Source organism: Canis aureus, chromosome 6, assembly GCF_053574225.1.
Source record: "Canis aureus isolate CA01 chromosome 6, VMU_Caureus_v.1.0, whole genome shotgun sequence".
Classification (NCBI taxonomy): domain Eukaryota; kingdom Metazoa; phylum Chordata; class Mammalia; order Carnivora; family Canidae; genus Canis; species Canis aureus.
Window position 1 is genome coordinate 61,249,125 of NC_135616.1, and position 13,920 is coordinate 61,263,044.

The following is a 13,920-nucleotide window of genomic DNA, read 5'->3' on the forward strand; positions in this document are numbered from 1 at the left end:
CCGTATCAGGCTCCCCACAGGGAGGCTGCTTCTCCCTCTGCCTATGTCTCTGCCTCTCTCTGTGTCTCTCATGAATAAATAATATAAAACCATTACAAAGAAAGAAATAAAGAAAGTCTTCTGATGTTGGTATCTGAAATAATTTTAACAACAATAGGTAATTATTAAGGGTGTACTATGCATCAGGTATGTGAGTGCTATGAATTCAATCATTCAATTCTCATAACATTTCTATGCTGAAAAAAGGAGACAGAAAATTTGCTCAAGGACATGGGACTAGTGAGTAGTGTTTTGCCTCTGGAGACCATGTTCTTTCATACATATACTCTGCCTCCTCCTTAGAAATTTGATCACTGTGATAATCAAGAGTGTCTACCAGGAGGGATAATACATTTTCTTAAAAAAAAAAAAGATTTTAATTATTTATTTATTTGAGAGAGAGAGAGAGAGCAAGCATGAGTGGGGAGGAGGGGCAGATGGAAAGGGAGAAACAGACTCCTCACTGAGCACAGAGCCCAATGTGGGGCTCCATCCCAGGACCCCGGGATCATGACCTGAGATGAAGGCAGACACTTAACCAACTGAGCCATCCAGGTGTCCCAATAATATATTTTCAAAGTAATTTCTACATTGCTCTTGGTGCTGATGAAGATTCTCAAAAAATTAAGTAATGTTTCTGCACATACACACCCAACACCCTGTCTCCCAGGCTAACATTTATGAATAGAAAGTTTGAATTCTAAGTTGCTTTCCCAGGGAATTATTGACACTATGTGTTGAGAGTCATGTCCCTTGAAGAGGCTAAATCCTCTCGGTGTTTCTTGACATGAGGGGTCAAGGCTACTCCTTGTGAGAGCAAGACTGGAGGAACGAGGGAGACCTTTCCCATATCTACTGAATCAGAATCTGCACTTTGACTGGGAACCCCTGGTGATTCATAAAGACATTAATTTTTGAAAAGCACTACTGGGGAGATTAGGTCAGCCTTGGACCTGCAAATGGCACAGCTGTTTAAAAATCAGGAACTTGGTCTAGATCTTGCTATGAGTTTCTCTCCAATAAAACACCATTTACCCATAGAGACAGACATTATGAAAAACAAAAGCTTGAGGTTCTTAAGAAAACCTTCAAAGAGTACCTTAGGATATTAAGCAATACAACTTTATAAAAATTGGTTTCAATACAATGAGTTCATAATTCTCCCAAGTATATTTATTTTTTCTTAAAGTTTAAATGTTGGAATTAAGCTCTGTGTTCTCCTAAATACTTAAGGAAAGTCGATCCATCCGCAATCCTACAACTGTCCTTGAAAACCCTAATGTTGATGATGATAGTTCTGTAAAGAGAAAGAGTTCAGTGTCCATTAAGACCAGACAGGAATCTTTAGTATATATGCTTAATTAGGATATTAAAAATATTTAACACTGGTGGGGCTCCTGCGTGGCTTAGTAGGTTGAGCGTCCAACTCTAGTTCTTGGCTCAGGTCATGATCTCAGGGTAGGGGGATGGCACTCTGAGTTGGGCCCTTCACTCAGCAGGAAGTCTGCTGGAGATTCTCTCTCTCTGTTCCTCCCCTCACCACCCCATGCTCGCTCTCTCTTTCTCTTGCAAGTAAATACATCTTTAAAAAAGAGGTAAACAAAAAGACAATGGTATCCATTTTCTGATTTCATCTTAGAGAATGAAACATGACTAGTTCTGAATTCTGAGACTAGCCTCCCTTATGATATATGATCAGTGTTTTCCTCAACACTTTTTAAAAGGAGCAGAAACGCAGTGAGGTAGCTAAAACATTTTTGCCAGCTCTCTCATTCCATTTTAAAATCAGGTTTGAGGCCAGGGGTGTATGCTTTTTGTTTCACATATGTACAAAGTGTATTACCAACTGAAATTTTATGGTCACTGTAGTCATTTGCAAATATGTAACTTCTATTAGAAGAAGAAAGGAACAATAACGAATGCAAAGTTTAATCAGATATCCATCCAACACCTGCACCTGGTGCAATGTTAATATGCTCCTGGCTACATGTTAAATCTAACTACAACTTCCTATAGCTTTATTTATTTATTTATTTATTTATTTATTTATTTATTTATTTATTATTTTTTTTAATAAGGCAGAGCTATTTTTTTAAAAAAGATTTTATTTATTTATGCATGAGAGACAGAGAGAGAGAGACAGAGGGAGAGAAGCAGGCTCCATGCAGGGAGCCTGATGCGGAACTCGATCCAGGGTCTCCAGGATCACACCCCGGGCTGAAGGCGGCACTAAACTGCTGAGCCACCGGGACTGCCCTCCTATAGCTTTAAAAGAGTTATGTTAATATTGTCAAATTAATGCAAAGTACTTATTTTAAAAATTAGACTATGGTGAATCAAGTGCAAGTACGAACTTCAAACTACCTTTTCATATGACATGAGCATAAGAATACAAGGAAGGGTTAGCATGGGGATACAGGTATAAATGATACATTTGACCACACAAGTAAGATTAGCAACCAGGTCTGGGAAGCAGCTGTCCTGTTCTTGGCTGGCCCAAGGCCCTCAGGTGAAAACAAGGAAATATGTCAGATGTTATGATTACAAGGTCAGCTCTGACCCCTCAGAAGACAGTTCATGGGGTGCTGCTAATTTTATTATGCTGGTTTAGCAATTTAATACATTATTTTTAAGTGGTGATAATTAGAACTAGATGATTTATCAAGGGACAAAATAAGAAACTGATATCAACTTAGTATTATCTCATAAAAAGAAAAATGTAGATACAGACATTTTACCAGGAATCAATAATTTATTTGATTTGTGTGGCACCCTTGAGAAAGCCCCCACATACAAAGAAAACCAAAAAACCCAATAGTAATCTGTCATTTCTCTTTACCAACATGTAAAACTTTATGGAAATTTGCCTTTTTAAATAAATGCAGATACTATCAAGAGCAGAAGAGAGTGTAAGTTTCTGTTATGATGGTCTTCACAGACCTTACAATATTTTTTGTAGCTTTATCCTTGTCCATATTGAAAGAACTTCCACATATAAAGATCCCAAATTCAGTTTACTTGGTAATTCATATTGATCCAGCTCACCAACCAATATCAGCAAAACCCCTCTTAGAAAAGTGACAGTTAATGCCAATACCTTTCCTCACTGTGATAATCTCCTACAACTGCTCAAAAATAAAGTGCTTGGCACTATGTATCATCCCTTCACTTTTTCACACTAACGTTCTTGCTAAACTCATTTCTCTAAGACTTTCTCTTGTTTTTCCTTCTTTCCTGCTCCTGACTTTCCATAAACTCAATAAGTTGATATAAAGACTTGGCAACAATTCCCTCCTCCACACTCCAAAAAAAAAAAAAAATCATGTAATAATTCAAGTGAAATAAAATCAAATTACAAATGCTGAATAAAAACATTAGCAGAATGTTGTAACACTGCCCTATCTCCTCTAGTGACTAATCGCCAGTGATTATTCCTTCCATGGGTCCTTCATTTTCCAAAGAAAACTTCTAGAGACCATGGGTCTAACCTGTGCTATACACACTGTGGGGAACCCAAAATGCACCTTTTTCCCTGTTTCATGAGACAAGTTACTACCTCCCGTTCATTCGTATATTATCAGTGTCACTCATATAGGTTTCAAATAACATTTGCTGCACCACTGTCTCCCCTGCCTTAATTCTTTTCTTTTTCAAAAATTTTATTTATTTGAGTGAGAAAGACAGAGAACACAGTGGGTGGGGGAGGGGCAGAGGCAGAGGGAGAAACAGGCCCCCCACTGGGTAGGGAGCCTGACTCAGGACTGGATTCCAGGACCCTGGGATCATGACCTGAGCAGAAGGCAGACACTTAACTGACTGTGCCACTCAGACACCCCTCCCCTGCCTTAATCCTAAATAAATTCCAAGTGCCTGTGCCTTTGGGGGAAGCAGCTAGGAAATCAAATCCACAGCAGTTGAAGGCGACTCACAGAGTATGGGGTTTGAACTGCTCTTGGGCTCATCTTAAACACAGTGACACCCATTGTCTCTGCTTGGCAGAGTCCAGCATTATGGGAAAGAGTTGCTGCTGCTTTGTATATAACTATATGTTTTTAAAAGTCAAATTAGGTCTGTAACTTGCATGCCTGGCAAGTTCCTGAGATAGGCTTCGGGTGAATTGAGAACAGCTTTTCTAAGAGTCAACCTCTTGAACTGGAGAGCCTGTGCCTTTTCTCCAGGGCATGGGGACTATACCAGTTCTTACATATAGCTTCTGATCTGACTTCTCTTTCTCCCAGGGAACTCTTATTTAAATGATGAAAATGCGAAGAATTATTTTTAAAAAAAGCAAAATAAGAATCACTTCAGAAGAACATTGACCAGAGAGTGACTAAATGGGTTGGGCTGAGGTAGGGGATAAAATTTAATATATATAAATTCCTGGTACAGATAAGAGTTGAAGAAATCGTCATTGTTCCTCCACCTTTTGTGAAAACCTCTTTGCTCATCCAAAACTCTTGCCATTAGATTCTCTGCCCTGTTTCCCATTTTACTTCTTTTAACCACTTCCCACATGCTCTTTTTCATTCATTGAAGGCTTGAACACTGAGCTTGTATTTTTCTTTTCTTAGTATTTAACTTTTCTATGTTGGCCCTTTTTCAGCATGAGTTTGACAAGCTCACTTTTATTCTTGTGTTCGGTATTATTTTTATTTCTCTATTCACTATTTTTATTCTTAAAAATAAAAAGTATATCCCACATTTCCCTCTAATATTTTTAACCTATTATGGCCAGGACAAACATTTTTAAAAATGTAGATCCAACCATGTGCCTTGTAACTCAAAGGCCATCAAGTTTTCCCATTGCATTGCTGATGAGATTTCAGTCCTGGCCTTTGTCCTATCAGTACCTGTCCCCCTTGTCCTTTGCTATCTGTTTTCTAATATTGCTGAACCTGTGCTAAGTCCTCATGAGCACTCCTCTCCTCTTGTTCTTCTCTCACTCTTGAATATGCAGTTTGCTCAGCCTGGGACCGCTCTGCACTCTCATTGCTGACATTTCCTTCCTCTGAGCACCAGTTTCAAAGTCAGGGCACTCGTCCTAGTTCCCCAGCCCATTAACTGCAATCTCTGTACTTTCTTGAAAACCTGTGTCGAGGGCTCAATTGCCCATTCCCATGTTTTAGCAATAATCTAAAACTTTGTCAAACTCCTCATCAAAATCCTTATCATTCTTTTTATTCCCACCTTGGTGACATCCAGCCATTTGAGTGGGGAGATGAGCCAGAAAAACTGCTTTTCAAAGCATGGAGAAGGATACTGCCAGCAAGTTAATTCAAATTCCTCAGGCTGTGTGTGGTTCAGGTCCTGTCGAGCTGTGCTACACCAGTTTCTATAGCTATTCCCATACAGTAAACACACTTAAAGGCATAAGAACTAGAGAAACTGCATTTTTTAATCCTGTAGGCACAGTGCCTTGGAGGCAGCTTGTTTGAAGTCTTGACTCAGCACTCTTTCCAAAATAGAATTAAATAGAATTTATTTTAACTCCAAAAATCTGTATGTCATGAGACTGTAATTTTGCCTGACTCCAAGTACTCTCAATTAATGTAAAGTCAATATAAAACACTATTCCAACAGATAACAGAGAATCAGGGAATCGTTCAAAATGTTATCATTTAAAGATCTAGAGAAAGATAACCACATTTGAAAGAGGGACAGCCCCCCCCCTTTATATCTGAGAATTAGAGCAACTAAAGAGTGAACTATTATTATTCATTTTCAACAGAAAAGCAAATAAGGATACTTACGCATATCACCGAAGGCACCTTTTGTCACTTTGGTGGCACGTAACACCACTACCGTGAATTTGTGGGAATACTGGTGCTCCACCTGGAAATAAATAACAGTAAATTAAAACCAAGCTTCCAATATAGAATCCAGGCAAACCGTTCTCCTTGTTTCCTCGAGACTAGTTAAATATTCAGTTGAAGGGAAGTAACATTCATACCAGAAACATCCTTTGATCCTAGGGCTGCTTCTTATTTGAGTCTCTCCTCGCTCCCACCACGGAATTATTGAGAAGTTTAGATCATGCTTTAAAATGTTACTACAACTCGACTACCGGCAACTTCTTTGCTGACAGGTTTACCAAGCTTGAGGGAAAATGTAAATCAGGACTGCAGGCCTTCTAGGAAGACAATCAGGCTTTGTATTGAATGACAAGGAAGCCCTGGCTTAGAAAGGCAAAGTCTGAGAGAAAGATGTTTGCATTATTCAGATTTGTTTGTTTTTATTGTTACTGTTCAATGAAAGTTTTCTTTGGCAAGACAGTTCCAGAGCAGTATCCAAATCCTTTGGACCTAAGGCAATAACCGGTGAACTACTTACATTAATTGTAATGCATTTGTTATAAACCATATGCAACAATGTTAAAAGATTCTAGAAGACTATTAAATACTTCACCTAAGGAGAAAGTAGTTACCAAACAACTCTATCAACCAAAACAGAATAAGGAAGCAGGAACTCACAGAGTTCTCTGAGCAAGTGAAAATGACAAAGTCCTTATCTAAAGCTCAAACCTGTTTAATCTTAGAAGAGATTACTCCTAGCTTTCCTAACTTCAGTAGACTTGCTTAACTGATTTAGAAGTCCATAATTGATTTTAAAGAGCTAAGATACTGGCAATACTGACAAATGAGTAGTGAGATATAGGATCAACAGTTGTACAGCATTCAACAGTTTCTGAAGCTATTACTCTGTCAATAGAATAATTTATGTTCAGATTTATAACACAACATCAGGAAGTGGGGTCATGAAAGATGAGCATACTTTGTTTAAAAAGGCAGAGAAGCATGTAAAATGTTTCAAGATAATTCTTATTCAAGTTTATTATTATTATTATTTTTTTTTATGATAGTCACAGAGAGAGAGAGAGAGAGAGAGGCAGAGACACAGGCAGAGGGAGAAGCAGGCTCCATGCACCGGGAGCCCGACGTGGGATTCGATCCTGGGTTTCCAGGATCACGCCCTGGGCCAAATGCAGGCGCCAAACCGCTGCACCACCCAGGGATCCCCTCAAGTTTATTATTGAAGAGAAATACCATCTATGTCTAGAGGTGCTCTGACTAGCTAAAGTTTTACTCCATATAAGTAAAATGATCAATTACAAATGAAATGAATGCTTATTTTTAAAAAGTGTGTTGTATTAAAAAAGAAGTGTGTTGCTTTATACAATCAAAACTCACACACACTACCCCACCAAAAAAAAAAAAGAAAAAAAAGGAATCCACTATCATAGTTGGAGACTTCAACAAACCTCTATTAGAAATAGATCTAAAAAAAAAGAAAGAAGAAAGAAAGAAGAAAAAGAAAGAAGAAAGAAAGAAAGAAAGAAAGAAGAAGGAAAGAAAGAAAAAGAAAGAAAGAAAGAAAGAAAGAAAGAAAGAAAGAAAGAAAGAAAGAAAAAAGAAAGAAAGAAAAAAAGAAAAAAGAAATAGATCTATCAGGAAGAAAATTAGTAAGGACAAGTTGAACTCAACAGGAGCATCAGTCAACTAGACATAATTGACATCTATGGACTACTTCATCCAAGAGCAGAACACACATTTTCTTAAGATCATGTGGAATAATCATGCAATGTGTACTCTCAGACCACTTGGAATTAAATTGGAAAACAAAATACAATGATAGCTGGAAAATCACGGAGTACTTGGAGTTTAAATAACACACTTAAATTTATTTATTTTTTAAAGATTTTATTTATTTATTCACGAGAGACACAAACAGAGAGAGAGAGGCAGAGACAGGCAGAGGGAGAAGCAGGCTCCACGCAGGGAGCCCAACGTGGGACTCGATCCTGGGTCTCGTGGATCACACCCCGGGCTGAAGGCTGCGCTAAACTGCTGGGCCACCAGGGCTGCCCTGGACTTTCCCTTTAAAGGCCATACACACATATACCAGTAAATTAACACCAGGTACCATGAGAATGAAATGGTTTCTTTCTTTTTTTTTCTTTTTTTCTTTTTAAGATTGTGTTTATTCACTCATGAGAGAGACACAGAGAGGCAGAGACACAGGCGGAGGGAAAAGCGGGCTCTATGCAGGGAGCCTGAAGTGTGACTCGATCCTGGGTCACCAGGATCAGGCCTTAGGCTGAAGGTGGTGCTAAACTGCTGAGCCACCCTCGCTGCCCAATAACACACTTTTAAATAACACATATATCAATGAAGAAGTCTCAGGAGAAATTTTTAAATATCTGCAACTAAATGGAAATGAAACTATAACCTATCAAAATTTGAGGGATGCAGTGAAAGTAGTGCTTAGAAGGAAATTAAGTAATACATATACTGACATACATATTATTTCATACATATGGATGTTTCATATATTATTTCATTATATGCATTTATCGAAAGAAGATCTAAAATCAATCATCTAAGTGTCTACTAGAAAAATAAAAGCAAATTAAATTCAAAATAAGCAGAAGAAAAATAGTAAAAATTAGAGTAGGAATGAATAAAAATGAAGGTGGAAAATCAATAGAGAAAATCAATGACACTAAAAATTAGTTCTTTGAATAGAACAACAAAATTGATAAGCCTCTAACCAGACTAAATAAGGATAAAGAGAGCACAAATTATAAATATCATAAATAAATGTGAGAAGCTCACTCCAGTTTCTGGAGAGCAAAGGGATAATAAAGAAATACTATGAGCAACTCTAAGCCTACATTTAATAATCTAGATGGAATGGGCCAATTCCTTGAAAGACATTATCTGCCAAAACTCACACTAGTGGAAACAGGCAATCTGAATAGGCCTATAAAGAAACTGAGTCAATACTTAACCTTCCAAAACAGAGAGCACCAGGCCCAGATGGATTCACTGCTAAATTCTACTACTTAAGAAAGAAATTACACCAATACTCTCCAATCTCTCCTGGAAGATAGAAGCAGAAGAAATAGTACCTAACTTATTTGATGAAATGAAAATTTAGGTATAAATTTTTTTAAATGTACAAAATCTACATGAGGAAGACTATAAAACTCTGATGAATGGAAAGCAATGAAGAAATAGAGAGATATCCTACGTTGATGGATAGAAGACAAAATATTGTCAAAATGTCAGTTCTTCAGAAATTGATATATAAATTCAGTACAATTCCAATCCAAATCCCAGCAAGTTATTTCGTGCATATCAATATACTAATTCTAAAGCTTATATGGACAGTCAAAAGGCCCAAAAGAGCCAATACAATACTGAAGAACCAAATGGGAAGACTGATGCTACCTGACTTTAAGATTTATTATAAAGCTACAGTAAACAAAACAGTATAGTATTGGTGAAAAAATAGACAAATAGATCAACAACACAGAATAAAGACCTTAGAAATAGACTAACACAAATATAGTCAACTGATCTTTAACAAAGGAGCAAAGAGGCAATATGATGGAAAAAGGATAATCTTTTAACAAATGGTGCTAGAACTAGACATTCACCTGCAAAGAAATAATAAAATAAAATAAAATAAAATAAAATAAAATAAAATAAAATAATAAATTCTAGACAAAATGATACTTGCCCCTAAAAAGAGAATAAGTGCTCTTGAAAAACCAACTTAGAGCTTAGCTTTCTCTACTAAAGTGAATTCTTCAGTAATAAATATTATATGTACACATCCTCCCAAAATCATCTATACTCTTCTTTTCACACCCTAGAACTTCTAATACCACATGAGTTTTCAAAGGCCTACAAATTCCCTAATGACAAAAAATTATTAGCAATAATCTTCACTATTATTTAACATGATTTTTTAAATTACTGCAGATGTATTTATGTCAAATGTTTATTTATAACATATACCGAGGGGTGCCTGGCTTGCTCAGTCAGTGGAGCATGCAACTCTTGATCTCTGGGGTTGTGGATTTGAGCCCCACATTGAGTGGAGTGATTAATTAAAATAAAATCCTTTAAAAAATGTCAACACTATAAAAAAAATAACATACAGAGAGATGATAATGTCATAAGGATTCACTGAGTATGAACCATGTTACATATTCTTCTAGATGCGAATTCTCATTTAATTTTTGCAACAATCCTATATAATAGGCATTATTTGTAGTTATATAAGACTAAAGTGAGATTTTGAGAGGTTAAATAATTTCCCAGCATCTCATAGATAGTAAAAATTAAAGTTATATTAGAATCCATTCTTGTTGTCGCCATTGTCCTCACTCTGTATATTCCTTTACTTACACAGAGACTAACACCAAACATCAATACCTTAACAGTGAAAAAAAGTTGTTTCCATTTATCAAAGTGAATAGTTATAATCAGTCTATTATATCTGTAGTTGATCTGAAGTTCCTCTGGTAACTGAGTTACTTCCTCTATCGTTCAGCTCTGTTTTAATCTGCTTTTATTTCCATTAGCCTCAACCCTGTCTTAACTATAATGAATGAAATACTTGCATACTCTTCACAGGAAATAAGGGGCTATTCAACCTCTTGGTTTTTATAAGTTAATTTTGGAAACCATAAATCTTCAGATTATCTGTAAGTTATTTTCAGAACAGGAGCGTCAAAATCACGCTCTAAGAGCTGTAAACATTATAGTATCTATAAAGTAAGTACAAACTCTTGGAGTAAAATGTTTAGTGTTAATCAAGAACTATCCAAATATCTTTTGATAATTCTCGTTTCCTGGGGCCAGTATCACATATAAATTCAAACTAGTATGGATGAGGCTAGCTTTCAACTTGGATAGGAGACTTTTGGTTATGTCTCAGAGGTGGTACCAAAGGAAATGATATTATTGACTCCACAACCATTGTTCTCTGAGGAAACTAATGACTCAGCACAATGGTAGCTGGCAAAAAAGAGATGCCATATTTCAATTGAGATGTCAAATATTAGCTCAATACACTGACTCAGCCACAAGATTAAGCTTTGCCTTCAGGTCTTGGATTACCTTTCTTGAGTGTCTTTTTTTCATCCCTAATCTTTTCCATAGTGAAAATCACAACCCTTTTTCTTTTCACAATTACAATTTCCCAGTCATTAGGAAAATAGCTACTGTATTAAATTCATTCTGGAGAATTATATTACCATCTATAACTAAAATGATTGGGCTTTGGCAAAAAGAACCAGTCAGCTGGTACAAAATCAATTTGATGATTGTTCTAACCTGTTGAAAGTTCTGTTGTTACAAAGAAGAACCAAAGAAACAATCATAAAATAAATCTGATGGAAGAGAAGGAAGATTCTGCATGCAAATAAATATCTTTCTTTCTCTACTTAACTGCCATTGCCTAACTTTAACTCAAACTAAAACCAGTCTGTTAGTATGATAAAGACTGGAGAATCTCATTTACTGAACCCAGAGATTGCAATCATCACAATCAGCAACAGACAATTTCAGACAGATCTCAGAAATGTTTTTAAAAGAATTGCTGCACGGATGTCATCTAAGAGGTAGGATAGTTTTTTGTTTTTTTTAGATAAGATACCTATTTTTAGTTTCATTTCCTGGTGTGGAGTTTCATTCTAATACTTTGAGAGGCACAGGTATTGTGTTACTCTTTTTTTTTTTTTTTTTTAAGAGCGTCCAATTTATCTACTAAAAATCTATAATGCTACCTAAACTTGCTTTGAGAATTCTCAGTCATGGATTGCCATAAGCACAAATTATCCTAATGTCCCAAACACGTAATTTGTCAATAGAATTTGTTAGCTCTAGCAGAGCTAGATTTTTCTTTATTAAAAGAAAATCATAATCAGAAATAAGACTTGAGTTTCTTCTCTCTAGTGAACAGGAAGATTTCCCCACTTACACAACAAATATATATCAAATACAGTAATAACATATCATAATAAATGATTACTGAGACTGCTTTAGCAGAAAACTAGTACAAAAAAAATTTGATAGTGACATAGCTTGCATCTAAAATAGTCACTTAATGGCATATTCACCATAAATTTATAGTGACTACAACATCTCCAAGATACCTAAAATTCAAGTCACTCAAATTTTTAGCACCTAAATCTTATTTTCTAAAAATATTTTATTTATTTGAAAGACAGAACACAAGCAGGGGGAGGCAGATGTGCAGAGGAAGAAGAAGAAGCAGACACTCTGCTGAGCTGGGAGCCTGATGTGGGGCTTGATCCCTGGACCCTGGGATGATGACCTAAGCCAAAGGCAGGCATCCCAGGGGGAATTCCACTTGTAATAATGGTAGATTAAACAGTCATAAGATACTTCCTACATAAATACTTCTCACAAAAAATAACTAAAAACTGAATAAGTTTTTACAAAATAAATAAAGATTTTCTGACTGACCTCGGGGTGCTCAGATCAAACATTACTTCTGGGTGTGTCTGTGAGGGTCTTTCCAAACGAGATTAAATTTGAATCAGTGACTCAGAAAAGTGGATGGCCTTCCCCAGTGTGGACTGGCATCCTCCAATTTGTCCAGGGCCTGAATAGAACAAGAGGGATTTGCCTCTTTTCTTCCAGTCTTACTGCTCAAACTGAACTGCTGCATTTCAGCTTCTGATGTTGGATGGCTATTTATACCATTAGCCCCCTGGGTTCTCAAGCTTCCTGTAGTGGACTGAATTATACCCCTGTCTTTCCTGGGTCTCCAGTCTGCAGATGGAAGACTGTATGACTTTGCAGCCTTCATAACCATTTGAGACAAGTCTTCAAAATAAATCTCCATGTCTAGATTGACCTGCTATGGTCTGAATGTTTGTGTTCTTCTAAATTCGTATGTCGGAATCCTCACCCCTCAAAGATTACAAGGAGAGCTCTGGGAAGTGTAAGGAACTCTCAGGAATGGATTAGTGCCTTTATTAAAGAGAATCTAGACAGACTCCTTGCCTCTTCTACCTTGTGAGGACAGAGTGGCTGCAAACCAGGGAAGAAAGCCCTCACCAAATGCAACTTATGCTGGTGCCTTGATCTTGGACTTCCCAGCCTCCAGAACTCTGAGCAATAAACTTCTGTTGTTTAGAAGCTAAATTAAGATTCTATCTATCTCCCTCTCTATTTCCTCTTGATTCTGTGTCCCTAGAGAACACAGAATAACATAGCAGCAAAGAAAGGCCTTAACTACCAGGGAAGAGATCAAAAAGCCAAAGAAAGCACAAAAAACCTAGAGTGGTAAGCACAGTTTTGCTGCAGGAGCATTTCGTGATCCAGAGAGGAGGTAGCTGAGACTGAGCTGCCTTGAGAGAGTGTGAGCCTTCTAAGGATTAGGACCCTAGTAAACCACCCTCCTGTTTTAAGTCGAAAATTCCATAGACTGCACCTTAAAGAATAACTGGTATCAGGGAAAGGTTAGAAGCTTATCACTAACCATCCTCTTTTTCACTTTTGTACAAAACAACAACAAATACGCTATTTCATAAAAACTCATTATTAGTTTTGCACAGTGCTAGGCTTTTGCTATAGGAGTTTTGCCACCTTTATGTTTTTTGTTGTTGTTGTTTTGTTTTGTTTTATTTCTCAATAGCAGATGTCCCTTGGCTGGAAAGAACTTTCTTTACTGTGTCTAGAGAATACTTTATACACATAATAACTTATTATTTCTAAGAACCTTGTGAAGCAGACACAGCAGGTACTATTCATACCCTGTTTTCCACAAGAAGGAGCTAAAACTCAGTTTAAGTGCTCATGAGCACGTAACTGAAGACAGGAACTACCACTAGAATACTAGTTCTTTGATTACTTACCCAGTGTTGCTCACCCCCCACTATGTTACTATAATAATCTAGAATAGTATCTTTCTACCTTCTTGGTAAAATTTCCAGTCACCCCACAAAGATGTTTTTTCAAAAGGCTCCTGTATTTTAGCAGGCATTCATGCTAGCCTACCCATGTGGTTGGCTATGTCTAATGTGAAGACAACCTTAGTTTCTGTGGATGTGGGACAGTG

At 36.9% G+C, this 13,920-nt stretch overlaps 1 protein-coding gene across 10 annotated transcripts in view; it reads right to left on the reverse strand.

Moving 5' to 3' along the window:
• Positions 1 to 13,920, reverse strand: part of PLA2G4A (phospholipase A2 group IVA) — a 150,883-nt gene that overhangs the window by 103,550 nt on the left and 33,413 nt on the right. For 9 of the 10 annotated variants that reach the window (XM_077901893.1, XM_077901890.1, XM_077901889.1 and 6 more), the window contains one exon: positions 5,790 to 5,871. In XM_077901893.1, coding sequence (XP_077758019.1) covers positions 5,790 to 5,871 — 82 coding nt within the window. Of the gene's footprint in view, positions 1 to 5,789; positions 5,872 to 5,989; positions 6,124 to 13,920 lie in introns of those variants that run through there. The other variant, XM_077901896.1, reaches the window with a different exon arrangement.